The sequence below is a fragment of the Peromyscus leucopus genome, chromosome 5 (genome assembly GCF_004664715.2).
Source record: "Peromyscus leucopus breed LL Stock chromosome 5, UCI_PerLeu_2.1, whole genome shotgun sequence".
NCBI classification, from domain to species: Eukaryota; Metazoa; Chordata; class Mammalia; order Rodentia; family Cricetidae; genus Peromyscus; species Peromyscus leucopus.
In genome coordinates this window covers 5,272,184-5,286,521 of record NC_051067.1, presented here as the reverse complement: position 1 = coordinate 5,286,521, position 14,338 = coordinate 5,272,184, and the positions used below count along the sequence as shown (strand labels likewise).

General features: G+C 46.3%; 1 protein-coding gene across 1 annotated transcript in view; it reads right to left on the bottom strand.

Moving 5' to 3' along the window:
- Slc28a3 (solute carrier family 28 member 3) overlaps positions 1 to 657 on the bottom strand; it is a 56,069-nt gene extending 55,412 nt beyond the window's left edge. Inside the window, exon 1 of the mRNA XM_028863845.2 lies at positions 467 to 657. Within this exon, the coding sequence (XP_028719678.1) occupies positions 467 to 580 (114 nt within the window). The 5' untranslated portion in view covers positions 581 to 657. The remainder of the gene's footprint in view (positions 1 to 466) is intronic.
- Positions 658 to 14,338: the final 13,681 nt, after the last annotated feature.

The following is a 14,338-nucleotide window of genomic DNA, read 5'->3' as shown; positions in this document are numbered from 1 at the left end:
GAGACTAGTAGTATTAATCACTCAGTAGTCCTGGCTGAGGACACAGCTTTGCGTAACTAGGCTGTCCTGGGCAGGCTCCTGGGCTACATTCCACGGGGGCTGAGAACCCACTCGGGTTTCTGCTGCCTCCACTGGGGTCTGAGGCCCCTGCTCTACCCCGGTCCAGATCTCGGGGAGGAAACCTGAGGGTAAATCCTGAAACTTGCTGTGAGTCCAGAGGCAGAAAGAAAAAAGGCGACAGTTTGTTTCCCGAGTGACGATTGCAGTCTAGATCAACACAAGACCTTGAAAGACACTTTTCAGGTTTATCAACCAGAGGAGTCCAAGTCGGAAGAAATAATGGGCTTAAAGCGTACCCATTACAGATGAACATTCTTTCTGTGGCTCAGCGAGCCCACGGCTCTAGTTACTAAGCTTGCCAGATGTGAAGACAGCAGGTTCCCTGGTCCCCTTCAACCCTGCTCACCTGGAAGGCTGTGTTGCTGAGACCCTGGTTCCCCGGGGCTGTTGGCCTCAGCTCCATGCTCATCTCGCTGCCACTGGGCTTAGAATTCTTTCCCTGTTCTGACCTGGAGGACATCCTCTGCCTGAGAGCAAGCTCTGCCTCTGCTATGCCAGAGGGCCACCTGCTGCTGCCTCAGTTTGGAAACCCTTCCAACAACTTTTTAAATGACTTGGGCTGGAACCTGGTTGGGGTGGGGCAGGCGGGGCAGGCAGGAGGGCGGAGTGAGGTCTCTTTCTGAGCACGCCCACCCCCTTCCTCTTTCCAGGGATGCCCAACATAGACTTCCCATCACAAACGGGAACCTCCGTTTTCTCTGTAGTCCTTTGCAAAATCGTCTACTTCCTGTGGATGGCATTGGGGGCTAGGCGGGTGTTGCTGCATCGATGCCAGCCAGGCACGTGATAGGTACAATGTGTATGACTTTGTATTCTTTCTTTGGGAAAGACAGAAAAGGGTGAGGAGAATCAGATGCAGGTCTGGCCGCAAAGCCGTTCACTGCCCCCCTGCTTCAGAGCGAGGATTTCAAAACCTCAAGAACAGAAATGCAGAGGTGTGCCGCATGTGTGGCAGGAGGCTGTTCACTCCCTAGTAATATACTTCCTAGTATTTTAAATGAACCTCTCACTGTATAGCTCCTCTTCCTCCTCTTCCTCTTCCTCCGTTATTATTATCATGTAGTTTCTCATTAGTGAAAAACTAGAATTATAAAATTTAACACCTGGAGACAGTAGATATAATAGGAGAAAACCCCTCCTAGAGGCCATATCTGGATGGTGGTTTTATAAAAGATTGCTAAAGTGTCCTTTGTATTTTCTATGCAGTTCCTGGCTTTCATTTTCACTTCTAGACTGTAAATAATGCTTAGGGGATCATCCAAACTTGTTGTGTGGCTTCAAATCCTGGCTTTCTTCCTCTCAGGTCATCAAACTATAGCTTATGAGCTAAATTCAATCTACTTCCCATTTTCATATGGTCTAAGAGCTAAGCGTGAATAATTGAAAATAATTAAAGGGAAGAATATTTCACCTTTTTATTTTTATATTTATTTATTTATTAATTATTATTATTATTATTATTTTGGTTTTTTGAGACAGGGTTTCTCTGTAGCTTTGGAGCCTGTCTTGGACTAGCTCTGTAGACCAGGCTGGACTTGAACTCACAGAGCTCCACCTGCCTCTGCCTCCTGAGTGCTGGGATTACAGGCGTGCGCCTCCACCACCACCCGGCCACTCTTTTATTTTAAGTTAATGTTTTTAGACTGGAGTACAAAGTAATGGGCTTTATCATTGCATCTTTATATGCATGTGTCCGAGGGTGTCCTGTTGGTTACTGTGGGCGTGTGAATGTAACTGGCCCCCATGATCTCAGGGAGTGGCACAATAAGAGGTGTGGCTTTGTTGGAGTGGGTGTGGCCTTGCTGGAGGAAGTGTGTCACTGTGGGGGCGGGCTTTGAGGTTTCCTATGCTCAGGATACCACCCAGTGTTGACTTCCTGCTGCCTGCAAGATGTAGGACTCTCAGTTACTCCTGCAGCACCACATCTGCCTGCATGCTGCCATGCTCCCTGCCATGATGGTAATGGACTGAACCTCTGAAACTGTAAGCGAGCCCCCTCAATTAAGTGTTTTTCTTATAAGAGTTGCCGTGGTCATGGTGCCTCTTCACAGCAATAGAAACCCTAACTAGGTCAGTTATCCTCCTCCACAGGCGCATTGCCCCATCCACTCCCCAGCTGATTCCATTCTTCCTCCAGTTAGATTTCTCTTGTACTTTCTATTACACATAGGGAGGAACATTTTGTGACACATGAAAGTCATATGAGATTCTAATTTCAAGCTGGGGCAGCAGCACATCCTTGTAGCCTTGGTACTTGGAGGCAGAGACAGGGTTGCTGCAAGTTTGGGGTCAACATGGTCTAGATAGTTTTAGCTCAGCCAGGGTCAGTAGTAAGACTGTGTCTTAGGGGAAAAAAAAGAGCAGGAAGATGGCAGAGTGGGTAAATGCACTTTTGGCTCAAGTCTGAGGACCCAGTTTTGGTCTTGGGAATGGTAGAAGAGGAGAAACAACCCTGAAAACTGTCTTCGGACCTTTGCTCTGTGGTCGTCAGACTCCCTTGAAGACATGTAATGAAGTCTTTTTTAACATTAAAATGGTAGTGTCAGAAACGGTTTGACTGGAACATGAGATGCCCATTTGCTTATGCACGGTTTAGGGTGGCTTTATTGTAATTGCAGGGACCTGACTGATAGTTGTCATTCTCTCAGCTGCCTGTTAAATGCTACAGTCCTGGAGCTAGGTCTCCACACAGGGGTAGGACTTTTGTGGAGCAGCAAAAGGCCCTGGGTTCAATCCCCAGTCTAGGGCAGTAAGCCATAATCCAATGTGTTTTCTGCCCATCGGGTAAAGACACAATGCATGGATATTTTTGAGCCTATCCTCTGGCAACAGAGAGGACTGTACAGTCTGATTATAAAATACAGTGCTCTGGATACAGTGGAGCATACCGCAGAGAGGATAGAGAGGACTGTGAGTTCACGATCAAACTGGGCTGTGTCCCAAGACCTTATCTCACCCCACCCCTCTTAACACAGTAATCACTGCTTCTCATTCTCCAACCACACCATGAACACTTGCAACCTGAGGAAGTTGCCTATACAACCATGACCCTGACATGCCCCAATGGTCACGTCCAGACTACAGGTTGATCTCATATGCAACCTGGAGCCTGTGCAGATTTAACTACCAGAACCAATGGGAACCCATTGCTGAAACATGAGCACTGACTGGACTTACAGTGGTGTCCCTAGAGTGGTGATGTCTGCTGTGAGCACTCTGGAAACAAGCCAAGCAATCAGAAGAAGAGATGAGAATTCTTGCTCGTTTTCTAGGAGTGGATTTTATATCATCCAGACTCATGTCAAGTCCTGGTTGTTAGAAATAGCTGCGTCTCTCAACCCCTCTGGCTCTTTTCATCTTCAAGTCCTCCAATCTCATGTTTTCTTTCTTTCTTTGTTTTTTTTTTTTTTTTTTTTTTTTTTGAGATTAGGTTTCTCTCTGCAGCCCAGGCTGTCCTAGAACTCACTCTGTAGACTAGGCTGGCCTCAGAGATCCACCTGCCTCTGCCTCCTGAGTGCTGGAACTAAAGGTGCACACACACCACCATCACCAGGCAGCCCCAATCTCATTTTCAAACCTTGAAAGCACCACGTATCAACCAAACCAGTGGGCGTTTCAGCCAGTCGATAACTGAACCCTTTGCCTCATGATGGCTGAGAATCCCTGCGTGTATCCACTGAAAGTACGAGAGAAAACACACTCTTCTTCCTGCCTATGTGTGTCATGCTGTGAGCAGGCCGCTCTTTGTGAGGGCATTTTCAAAAGGAAAACAAATAATTAAGGCCACTGTGTGTAATCCATGTGCAGCGGTAAGCAGGCCATCATGGGCTGCTTTGCAGCCATATTTGCCTCTGCTGTTCTCTGGAGACTCTTCCTGTGTCACACATCATCACCTGTCTGTGTGCTGCAAGATAAAAGAGCATTATTAACGATGATATCCATACTAAAGCTAAAATAAAACACACCGGGTGCCATGGTACATGCCTGTGCCCCTACGTTCCAGAAGCTGAGGGAGGAGGATCATGAGTTCTGAGACTGAACTGGGCTTCACAGTGAGGTTTGTCTAAAAAAAAAAAAAAGCCCTCCTGCATGGTTTGTAAATTGCTTAACCTAACCCACTTTAATTTTCCAGATTACCCAGTGGCAGAGAAGTTGTTATTTGGGGATAAAGCTGCATGGAAGTGTAGAGAATGTGTTAGCGTGTATGAGGCCCCGCCACCAGCCTCTAGCCACCAATAAACAAAAACAAATAAGTTCAGGCAAAAGGAATTATATTGAAACCTGGGCCGCCCCCAGGCTTTTCTTAGCAACACTCTGGGCGGCAGCTGGGTTCCCTTTCCTCTGCACATGCTGCCACCAGGTCCCAGGAATGGCGTCCGAGTGCTCTTGGTGGCAGAGCCCTGCCAATGCCTTTGTGTGGCTTATTTGGCTGTCTGATCACTTCGATTAGAATTCCAAAAAGGACAATTTTGGAGACAGGAAGGGAAGAAAAGGAATGTGTGCTGAGCACACTGGGTGGCATTAGGCATTTGCGTTGTTTCCATGTCAAAGCTCAATCCAAGAAGACAGAGGGAGTCTCTCAAGGGCCTGACGACAAGTCACAAAGTCAAAATTTGGGCTCATGTCCCTGACATTTGTGCAAACTCCACAAAGTAATAATTCCTAAAGGAAGCAAAAGAATGTCCCAAGTTTTCCCAGTGTAGGAAGCAAGCTACACAGTGTGGCAAAGGAGCAATGGTAAATAAAACACCCAGAAGGAGGAGAGCCGCCAGGAGACTGAGTCTAATTCATCTCAGCACTGTGAAGCCCTCAGCGGCCTGGGCTTCAGTCGGGGCACGGGTACCACTAGCCATCTCCAGTCTCCGGAACTGAGTGCTTGGAGTGTGAGCAGCAGAGGCGGGAATCACAGCCCGACATCCCTGCTCTGTCTGCCGTGTTTTGAGGGCTCTAGCTCCAGGCTAAAGAACTTACTCATTGATCAGAGGCGAATGGAAGAAGGAACTTGGAACTCTGGGGATTGAGAGGGTGATGGGGAATCCCTCTTTCCTGCCTTCCATCCTTCCTGATCTGCCTTTTGTGTTTGTTTGTTGAGACAGGGTCTCACTATGTAGCATTGACTGCCTTGGTACTTGTTACAAAGTAGCCTCAAACTCCTGACAATCCTCCTGCCTCATGCTTTTGAGTTCTGGGATTACAGGCATACACCACCATCGCCAGCTAGTAAAGTTCCTTCATTATTTCTTCTCTCTCTCTCTCTCTCTCTCTCTCTCTCTCTCTCTCTCTCTCTCTCTCTCTCTCTCTCTCTCTCTCTCTCTCCTCTCTTCCTCTCTCTCTGTCTCTGTCTCTCTCTCTCCAGGGTCTTACTATCTACCTGCTGTTAGTTGTGAAATGAGGCTTTCAGTCCCACTTGTCTTGTGTGATGAAGACTGGATGAGGTTGGAGGTTGCTGCATGGAGAGTGTTTAGGACATGGAGTCAATGTCCACACACAGAAGACTGCAGGCAGACCTGCGGGCGCTGCCTTTCAGCGTGATCCCTGATCAGGTGTGGACCTCCCACTCCGGCTGGGTCAGAAGAATGGTAACATTGTGTCTATTCAGATAGGCTGACAGAGGCGGGAGAACAAACCCTGACTTGTCCTGGGTGAAGACCTTAGCAACGGTCAACGTCTGTGTCAATAAAGATCTTCTGGGAAATCCATTCTGAGAAATGATGTGCTGAGATAAAGGCTTTTCCTTTTAATACTGTTATTCCGTGTGTGATGTTGTGAGAACAGCGTGCTCGGTGGGCGGGCAGCAGACACACCTTTGCATGGACACCTTGGATAGAATTCTCTGTAAGAGGCCCTTACCAGCAGTGCCTGTTGCATCCCTCTGCAGCAATAGTGTGTCAACTGTGTGTAATTGAAACCTCTGCAAACCCAGCCTAGGTGTGTGTGCGCGAGTGCACGTGCATGCACATGCATATTGTGTGCATGAGTGAGGAGGCCAGGGCTTGATGATGTTAGGCATCTTTTTCAGTCCCTCTCCACCCTCTCCATGGGTCTCTCATGGAACCCAGTTTGCTGCTTTGGCTAGGATGGCTAGCCAGCAAGCCCAGGAATCCTCCTGCCTATCTCCCCAACTTTGGGATTATGGGCATGTACTGGCTTTTTATCTTGGTGCTAGAGACCTGAACTAATGCTTGTGTGGCAAATACTTTACCAACTTTGCTGTCTCTCCAGGCCCTCCAAAGTTTTCTTTTTATTATTATTTTGAGACAAGACCTCTCTATGCTTCTTAGGTTAGCCTGGAAGGAACCATATAGGTCAGGCTGGCCTCAAACTTTGCAATGTTCCTGTCTCAGCATCTTGATTTCACAGCAGGCCAGTGTTGGCTGTAGTGCAGAGCATGGTAAGAAAGTACCCTGGGGCTGGGCAGGATGGCACATGCCTTTGATCTCAGCACTCAGGAGGCAGAGACAGGTGGAAGTCTGTGGAATCTGTGGCTTCAGGGCCAGCCTGGTCTACATAGGGTTCCAGGCCAGGTACAGGTACCCTGTCTCAAAAAAAAAAAAAAAAAAAAAAAAAAAAAGAAAAAAGAAAAGAAAAGAAAAAAGAGAAAGAAAGAAAAAGAAAAAATGAAGAAGCTCTACTAGCTGGCCTTGATGGTGTATGCCTGTAATCCTAGAACTCAGGAGCATGAGGCAGGAGGATTGTCATGAGTTTGAGGCTACTTTGACAGTCAGACAGACAGACAGACAGACACACACACACTAAAATAAATGGATGAACTTTTTGTTTTGTTTTGTATTTTTGAGACAGGGTTTCTCTGTGTAGCTTTGGAGCTTTTCCTGGAACTCACTCTGTAGCCCAGACCGGCCTTAAACTCACAGAGATCTGCCTGCCTCTGCCTCCTGAGTGCTGGGATTAAAGGCGTGTGCCACCACTGCCTGGTGTTCTCCTGTTTTTGTTAAAGTTCATCCATTTAGGGCCGGGCAGTGGTGGCGCACGCCTTTAATCCCAGCACTCAGGAGGCAGAGGCAGGCAGATCTCTGTGAGTTCAAGGTCAGCCTAGTCTACAGAGTGAGTTCCAGCACAACCAGGGCTGTTATACATGGAGACCTTGTCTCAAAAAAGAAGAACAAAACCCAAAGAATAAACAAACAAAAACCCAACACTACCACTAACAACAACAACAAAAAAATCCACATTAGAACGTAGAGTTCTGGTTCTCATACTGTGACTGGAAGCCAGAGCAGAGACTCTCAGTCTGGAGGCCTCAGGCACCACCCTCTATCCTGGGTCTCCAGCTTGCAGGCACATTCCCAGACTTTTCAGTTTCTTCGTACTGTGAGCCCATCCCTCTGACCGAATGTCAAATATCTGCATTTACATCTGTTTCTCTGAAGAACTCTGATGTAGGATTCAATAGTCTCATTTTACAGCAGAGAAAACTGGAACAAGGCTGTCCCCTCAGTGCTTTTGGGATTTGTTGCTCTGAATAAGGAAAAAATCCTAGATTCTAACCATAAACCCATGTGCTTTCTAAGAACCTACACCGTTTCTCAAAAAGCAAAGTAAGCTTTAATTCCAGCACTTCCCCCCCCCATTTTTATTTATTTATTTCTACTATCAGCTTGATACAGTACAAATTCTTATCCTAATAGTGAAACGCTTCATTGAGGCTTGCCCAGTAATAGAGTAAAACCAAAACTTATTATAAGCCACAGTCATCCTAGGGTCCCCCCTGCTATGTAGCCTCCCTGGTTCTGTGGGTTGCAGTCTGATTGTTCTTTGCTTTATATCTAGTATCCACTTATGAGTGAGTACATACCATGTTTGTCCTTCTGGGTTTGAGTTACCTCACTCAGGATGATATTTTCCAGTTCCATCCATTTGCCTGCAAATTTCATGAAGTCATTGTTTTTCTCTGCTGAGTAGTACTCCATTGTGTATATGTACCACATTTTCTTAATCCATTCTTCAGTTCACGGGCAACTAGGTTGTTTCCAGTTCTGGCTATTACAAATAATGCTGCTATGAACATAGTTGAACATGTATCTTTGTGGTATGATTGAGCATTCCTTGGGTATATGCCCAAGAGTGGTATGGCTAATCCCAGCACTTTAATGGGATTAAAGGTGCCTTTAATCCCAGCACTCTGGAGGAGAGGCAGGTAGATTTCTGTGAATTCAAGGCCATTCTGGTCTACACAGAGTTACAGGCCTGCCTAACCCTGTCTCAAAAACAAACAAACAAACAAGCTAACTAAATGTATATTGGCAGGGCATAGGATGGTACCTGACCATACCTGTAATCTCGTGCCTGGGGCTGGCAGGTAAGGCTGAGACAAGGCATCTTTTATGAGTTCAAGGCATCCTGGGTTATACAGAGAGATCCTGATTCAAACAAAGAAAAAAGGGGAATTCCAATATAAGGACAGATGACCAAATCCAAATTTTGGATTTTGGTAATATATTTATGTTAAACATCCTGACCTTGAGAATTGTATTGTATTGACTTTTTTATTGTTTATTTTTCAGAATGGTTTTAGGACACACACAAATGGTTTATTCATAACAACAGCAGCCATAGCAATACAGTGAATATGTGAATGAGCTTGAGATGCAATAAGGAAAGCAGACCCAGCAGTGAAGGAGAGCCTGCTGCAGGGATTTGGATTATTCTTGGAACTTTTCTAGAAATTTGAAATTATACTGAGTAAAAATGTAAGAGAGAAATTTTCTGGATTATTCATATCTATAATGTACTCAGCCTTTCAAGCTGTCTGTCTCAAAGCTATTGACATACCAAGTATTAGTGACATTAAATTAAAAAAGAAGGATTTGGATTGGAGAGATGGCTCAGTGGTTAAGCACTGGCTGCGTATGCACAGGACCCAGGTTCAGTTCCCAGCACTAGCATGGTAGCTCACAACTGTCTGAAATTCCATTGCCAGGGGATCCAGCACCCATTTTGGACTTCTACCAGCACCAAGCACATACATGGTGCACATGCACACAGGCAGGCAAAACAATCACATAAAATAAAATAAAAATCTTTAAAAAAATTAAAAATTAGAAAATCACATTTAAAAAAGAAAACAAAATAAAGAAGGGGTATAAATTTATGTGATTGCAGCTGGGCGGTGGTGGCTCATGCCTTTAATTCCAGCACTCGGGAGGAAGTGCCAGGTGGATCTCTGTGAGTTTGAGGCCAGCCTGGACTACAGAGTGAGTTCCAGGAAAGGCGCAAAGCTACACAGAGAAACCCTGTCTTGAAAAACAAAACAAAACAAACAAACAAAAAGAATTTATGCGATTGTAAGTGGTCCTTACAATTTACTGTATGTCTAAAAGAAAATGTTTCAAATTATATTTCTAATGAGCATAATTTTTGCATTGTCTCATTACTTCACACCCCACAGAAGAATGAGGTAGTGTCTTGGCTCTTAGATCAGGTGGTGGAGTATATGCAAGGTGAAGAATTATTTGTGGGCATTGAGAATATGAATACTTTTGGTTGTCTAATTTATTTTTGATATAGGATTTGCTGCATGGCCCAGTTTTATCTCAAACTTTTAATCCTTTGCTTCAACTTGGAGAGTCCTGGGATCCTGGGTGTGCACCACTCTGCCTGGAGTGACATGTAGCTTGAGTTTTTCTGCCTTGCCCACAGTCAGGACAAATCTTTGTCACCCGCCAGTCCCACAGCTGCTCAGACCCAACCAAGTAAACACAGAGACTTATATTGCTTACAAACTGTATGGCCGTGGCAAGCTTCTTGCTAACTGTTCTTATAGCTTAAATTAATCCATTTCCATAAATCTATACCTTGCCATGTGGCTGGTGGCTTACTGGCATCTTCACATGCTGCTGGTCATGGCGGCGGCTGCAGTGTCTCTCTGCGTCAGCCTTCCACTTCCCAGAATTCTCCTCTCTCCTTGTCCCACCTACTTCCTGCCTGGCCACTGGCCAACCAGTGTTTTATTTATTGACCAATCAGAGCAATTTGACATACAGACCGTTCCACAGCAGTGACAGACATGCTTTTAACTCTGTTCCCTTCATTGCTGTAGAGCAGTCGATGATCAGAGAAAGACCAACTTTCTACACAGCGCAACAGTTACAGCCAAAACCAGACAAGCTTAGGGAAAGGAGCGCTGTTCATGGGTTTCTCAGTTACTGTTAGGGTGTTATTTATGTGTGTTGTTGCCCTTCGTTAGCATCATTCAAAGCAGTTATTCTAATAAATTCCAGCCATTCACTCACTATACATTAGAGCTAGTTAGAAAACGGTTGTATTGCCCAGCTTCCTCTTGTGGCCCTGTGTGATGGAGGGGTTGGTGTCCTGGCTTTCTGTGATGGAGTAGCATGGGCCACTTGGCTCTGGCCTCCTCATCTAGTCTGTTTTCCTTGCTGGGAAATCTTTCTGGCCCTCAGGACTCTGATCCAGCTTGGAGTTGCACTTGAATTTGCATTGGCCCCTGGACTGGTGCTCTACCAGCGATGGGTCTTAGCCTCTAAGTCGGACTGTCCTAACCTTCCTCCAGCTTACCTCTAGCCAGGGGCCTGGTCTTGAACACCGTAGGCTCTCACAAATCAGAGGCAGAGCCTGACACAGAGGCAGCTCAGGGATGTAAGATCTCTGAGCAACTGGTACCTGCCTCCTAAGTATCACTGCCTACCAGTACCTGATCAGGCTCAATCAACAACAATCAGAGAGGTGTTTTTTTTTTTTTTTTTTTTTTAAGTTGCCTGTCATAGTCTCTAAAGAATATAGGTGAGACATGGGGAAGAATAGTCATTATAATGCATCAAAACACATCAGAGCTATGAATGTTCAGAAGTTCATAAGCATACTTACAAATACCCCCGTAACTCCACCCAAGTAGTTAATTGTTACATCAATAAACACTTTGAATAAATATATTGTTTTTGGAACAAGTGTGTGTGTGTGTGTGTGTGTGTGTGTGTGTGTGTGTGTGTGTATGTGTGTGTGTATGTGTGTGTATGTGTGTGTATGTGTGTGTGTATGTTTGTTGTGTGTGTGTGTGTATGTGTGTGTATGTGTGTGTGTATGTGTGTGTATGTGTGTGTGTATGTGTGTGTGTGTGTATGCTTGTTGTGTGTGTGTGTGTGTGTGTGTGTGTGTTTGTATGTGTGTGTGCATGTGTGTCTGTAGTTTCCTTCCTACCTCTGTGTTCTGACTACTGGGATCACAAGCGTGCTCCACCAGGTCCAACCAGATATGTATTTTATGATTCTTAGAAGACGAAAAGAAAGCAACTCTAGAAAAATCCTAGCAGGAGAAAAGCAAGCATTTACTCTGCCAACGAGGAAGAGTATTTCAGGGTAACCAAATAGCTCCCATGGGCAAGAAGTTAAGTCTTGAGTAGCACAGATAAGGGGTGGCAGACTTTGAGAGCATGATTCTGAGGCCCTTCAGCAAGGATTAGCAATTGGTGTTAAGTCCAAGGCTGGCTTGTTAGTGACGTGCTGGCTGTTAGAGCCAAAGGTCCAGGGGACAGTGACACAGCTTGATGTGGATATCAGATAGTCACAATACAAGGGGGTAATGTGCTTCAAGTGGCCCACAGACACGGTGAGCCTCTATGGAGCCACCAAGGCCCACAGACACGGTGAGCCTCTATGGAGGGGGTAATGCACTTCAAGCGGTCCACAGACACAGTGAGCCTCTGTGGAGCCACCAAGGCACATACCTTCCCTTCTGCTTCTGTATGTTTGCCGCTTATTTTTCTTAAGACCTTTTAAGATCAAAGCTGTCCCAGGAAATGCATGTCTCTAATCTCAGCATTCAGGGAGGGAATGGAGACTGGAGAATCAAAGGTTCAAGGCCAGCCCTGGCTACATAGGGAGTTCAAGGACAGCCAGAGACTCCTTGGTTTGGATCCTCACATGTCTAGGTTGGGGTCTTGAGTCATTCTGCAACCTGTCGGAGACTTTAAGGGCTTGTGTGGATCTAATGAGAATCTGACTTGAAACATTATTAGATTGGCAAACCAATCAGATATTATTACAAATGTTGAGTGTTTCCCAAATGAATGCTTGTGATAGTCACGATAAACATATGTAATATTAATGCCTCTTCCATCAAACCATCTTGGCCTGGGTCCCAGGATTTTAGATTTCTAGTAGTTATCAGGATGCATCCTCCAGGCTCTCCGGCCAGAAAGCCACCTGCAGGGCTTGTGTAAGGCACTTAAGGGACTAGAAGACAGGTATGCAGGGTGGGGAGGACCTGAAAGGTGTGGCATCTGAGGAGAGAGGGTATCTATGCACGCACACATGTGTACACATGTATGTACATACACAGGGTCTGGAAGGCTATCCAGAGTGACTGTGCTCCTGGTGTCTGGAAATCATGCATAAGGTGACTTGATGGTGGGGAGAAATACTTTACTCTGTTGGTTTCTGATTTCCCTGGCTAGACTGTGGGCCCCATGAAGGCAGAACTTTTTAACTCGCAGATGAACTCTGAGCCTCTGTAATGGTCCTGGTGCACAGTACATGTTTGCTAATATCAAGGCCTTCTTATTTGTTCTGTTCCGGATGCCAGGGGTAGAACCCTGGTCCTGGTGCATGCTGGGCAAAGGCTCTGATCTCTGAGATGTAAGAACTCCGAGAGATTGGACTCTGCCTCCTAAACACCATCTCCTAATGGGACCAGTCAGAACTACACACGTCTGGCCCAAATCTTAATACAGTTGCTCAAAACTTGTCCACTGAGTGTGAAGTGACTTTTACCTGGGTCTCATAGTCCTAAGAGGAAGAAGCGAATACGTGGCTTAGGTCTGCAGCCTGAAGAATGGCTGTACACACCTGTCTCCATCCAGACTTACGTCATGGAAATGTCAGAGCTGAGTGCTTGGGTGAGAGGCCTGGAACGAGCTGCATACTATGTGTCACTCACACAGCAAGGTTGGAGTTTCCCAGCCACTCCCTCTGCTTAGTTTCAGGAAGTGACCAGGAATCCTGATTCCCCAGCTCTGTGTTTCTCTTCTTTGGTCTTACCAGGGTGTGGGTGATCACACAGTAGCCAGAAGAGGCTAAGAACCTTAAGTTCTTTGCAGCAGGATGGAGAAGGGGTCAGGAAGTGGAGACCGTGTTTGGTATATGACTCTGGCCAGAGAGCAGATGGAGCAATGTTGTCTACTAACACAGGTGCCACACTTAGCCAGTCACCCTGTCTAGACCCAAAGAAGCCAGGAGGCTCAGAAGTTAAACCCCATGGCTGCAGGTGGCATCCAATGCCAGAGTGCTTGCTTACCATGACTAAGGTACTGAGTCCAGTCTCCAGAAAATAAGTTAACCCGTATCTTTTTTTTATTAAGAGATTTTCTATTCATTTTACATATCAATCACAGATTCCCCCATCCTCCTTCCTCCCACCCCCTAGCCTTCCCCCCCAACCCACCTCCCATTCCCACCTCCTCCAAGGCAAGCTCTCCCATGGGAGTCAACAGAGCCTGGTACATTCCCTTGAGACAGGTCCAATTAACCCATATCTTGGCTCACATGCTAGACTTGAGGGCTTCTCCTACTCTTCTTTTGTCGCCTTGGGTATCTCAAATATTTCCTGAAAGTCCCTGTGAGCAAAGCACCATCAGACACGGGGAAGTCACCGTGACAAGCACACTAAGCCAAGGTCCTTGATCTGACAGGCAGGATGAGGACAGGAGAGGAGCTGACGTCACAAGGGGAATGTCCTGAGTTCCTGGCTGGAGCTGCAAAGCCTAAGCTAGGAGAGCAGAGGGAAGACCCTGCCTGTGCACCCCTGGTAGTGCCATTGCCTCTCCCGTCCCTCCTCAGCTTGTTCCCCCAGCAGCTCCCTGCTAGCCTCTGCACCTGTGTGGATGCACCCCAATCTGTGGTCCAGGGGGCCGGATTTGATGGAGGGGAAAGGTCACAGTCTACATCTGAAACAGGACAAAACAACAGTCAGAAATGGCAGAAGAGGCTGAAGAAATAGATACACACTCAGGATGGGGATCCATTCTGTGGTAGTGAGTGCCTCTGGCCCCCCTGAGGAGGCTGAGCTACGGTCTGAGAGCTGCCTGTGACCGTTGTTGGCTTGTGTGCTCCATTGGAATTTATTAGAATGGCTTGTGGGTTTTTTTTTTGTTGTTTGTTTGTTTTTGTTTTTCGAGACAGGGTTTCTCTGTGTAGTATTGGTGCCTGTCCTGGATCTCAATCTGTAGACCAGGCTGGCCTTGAAC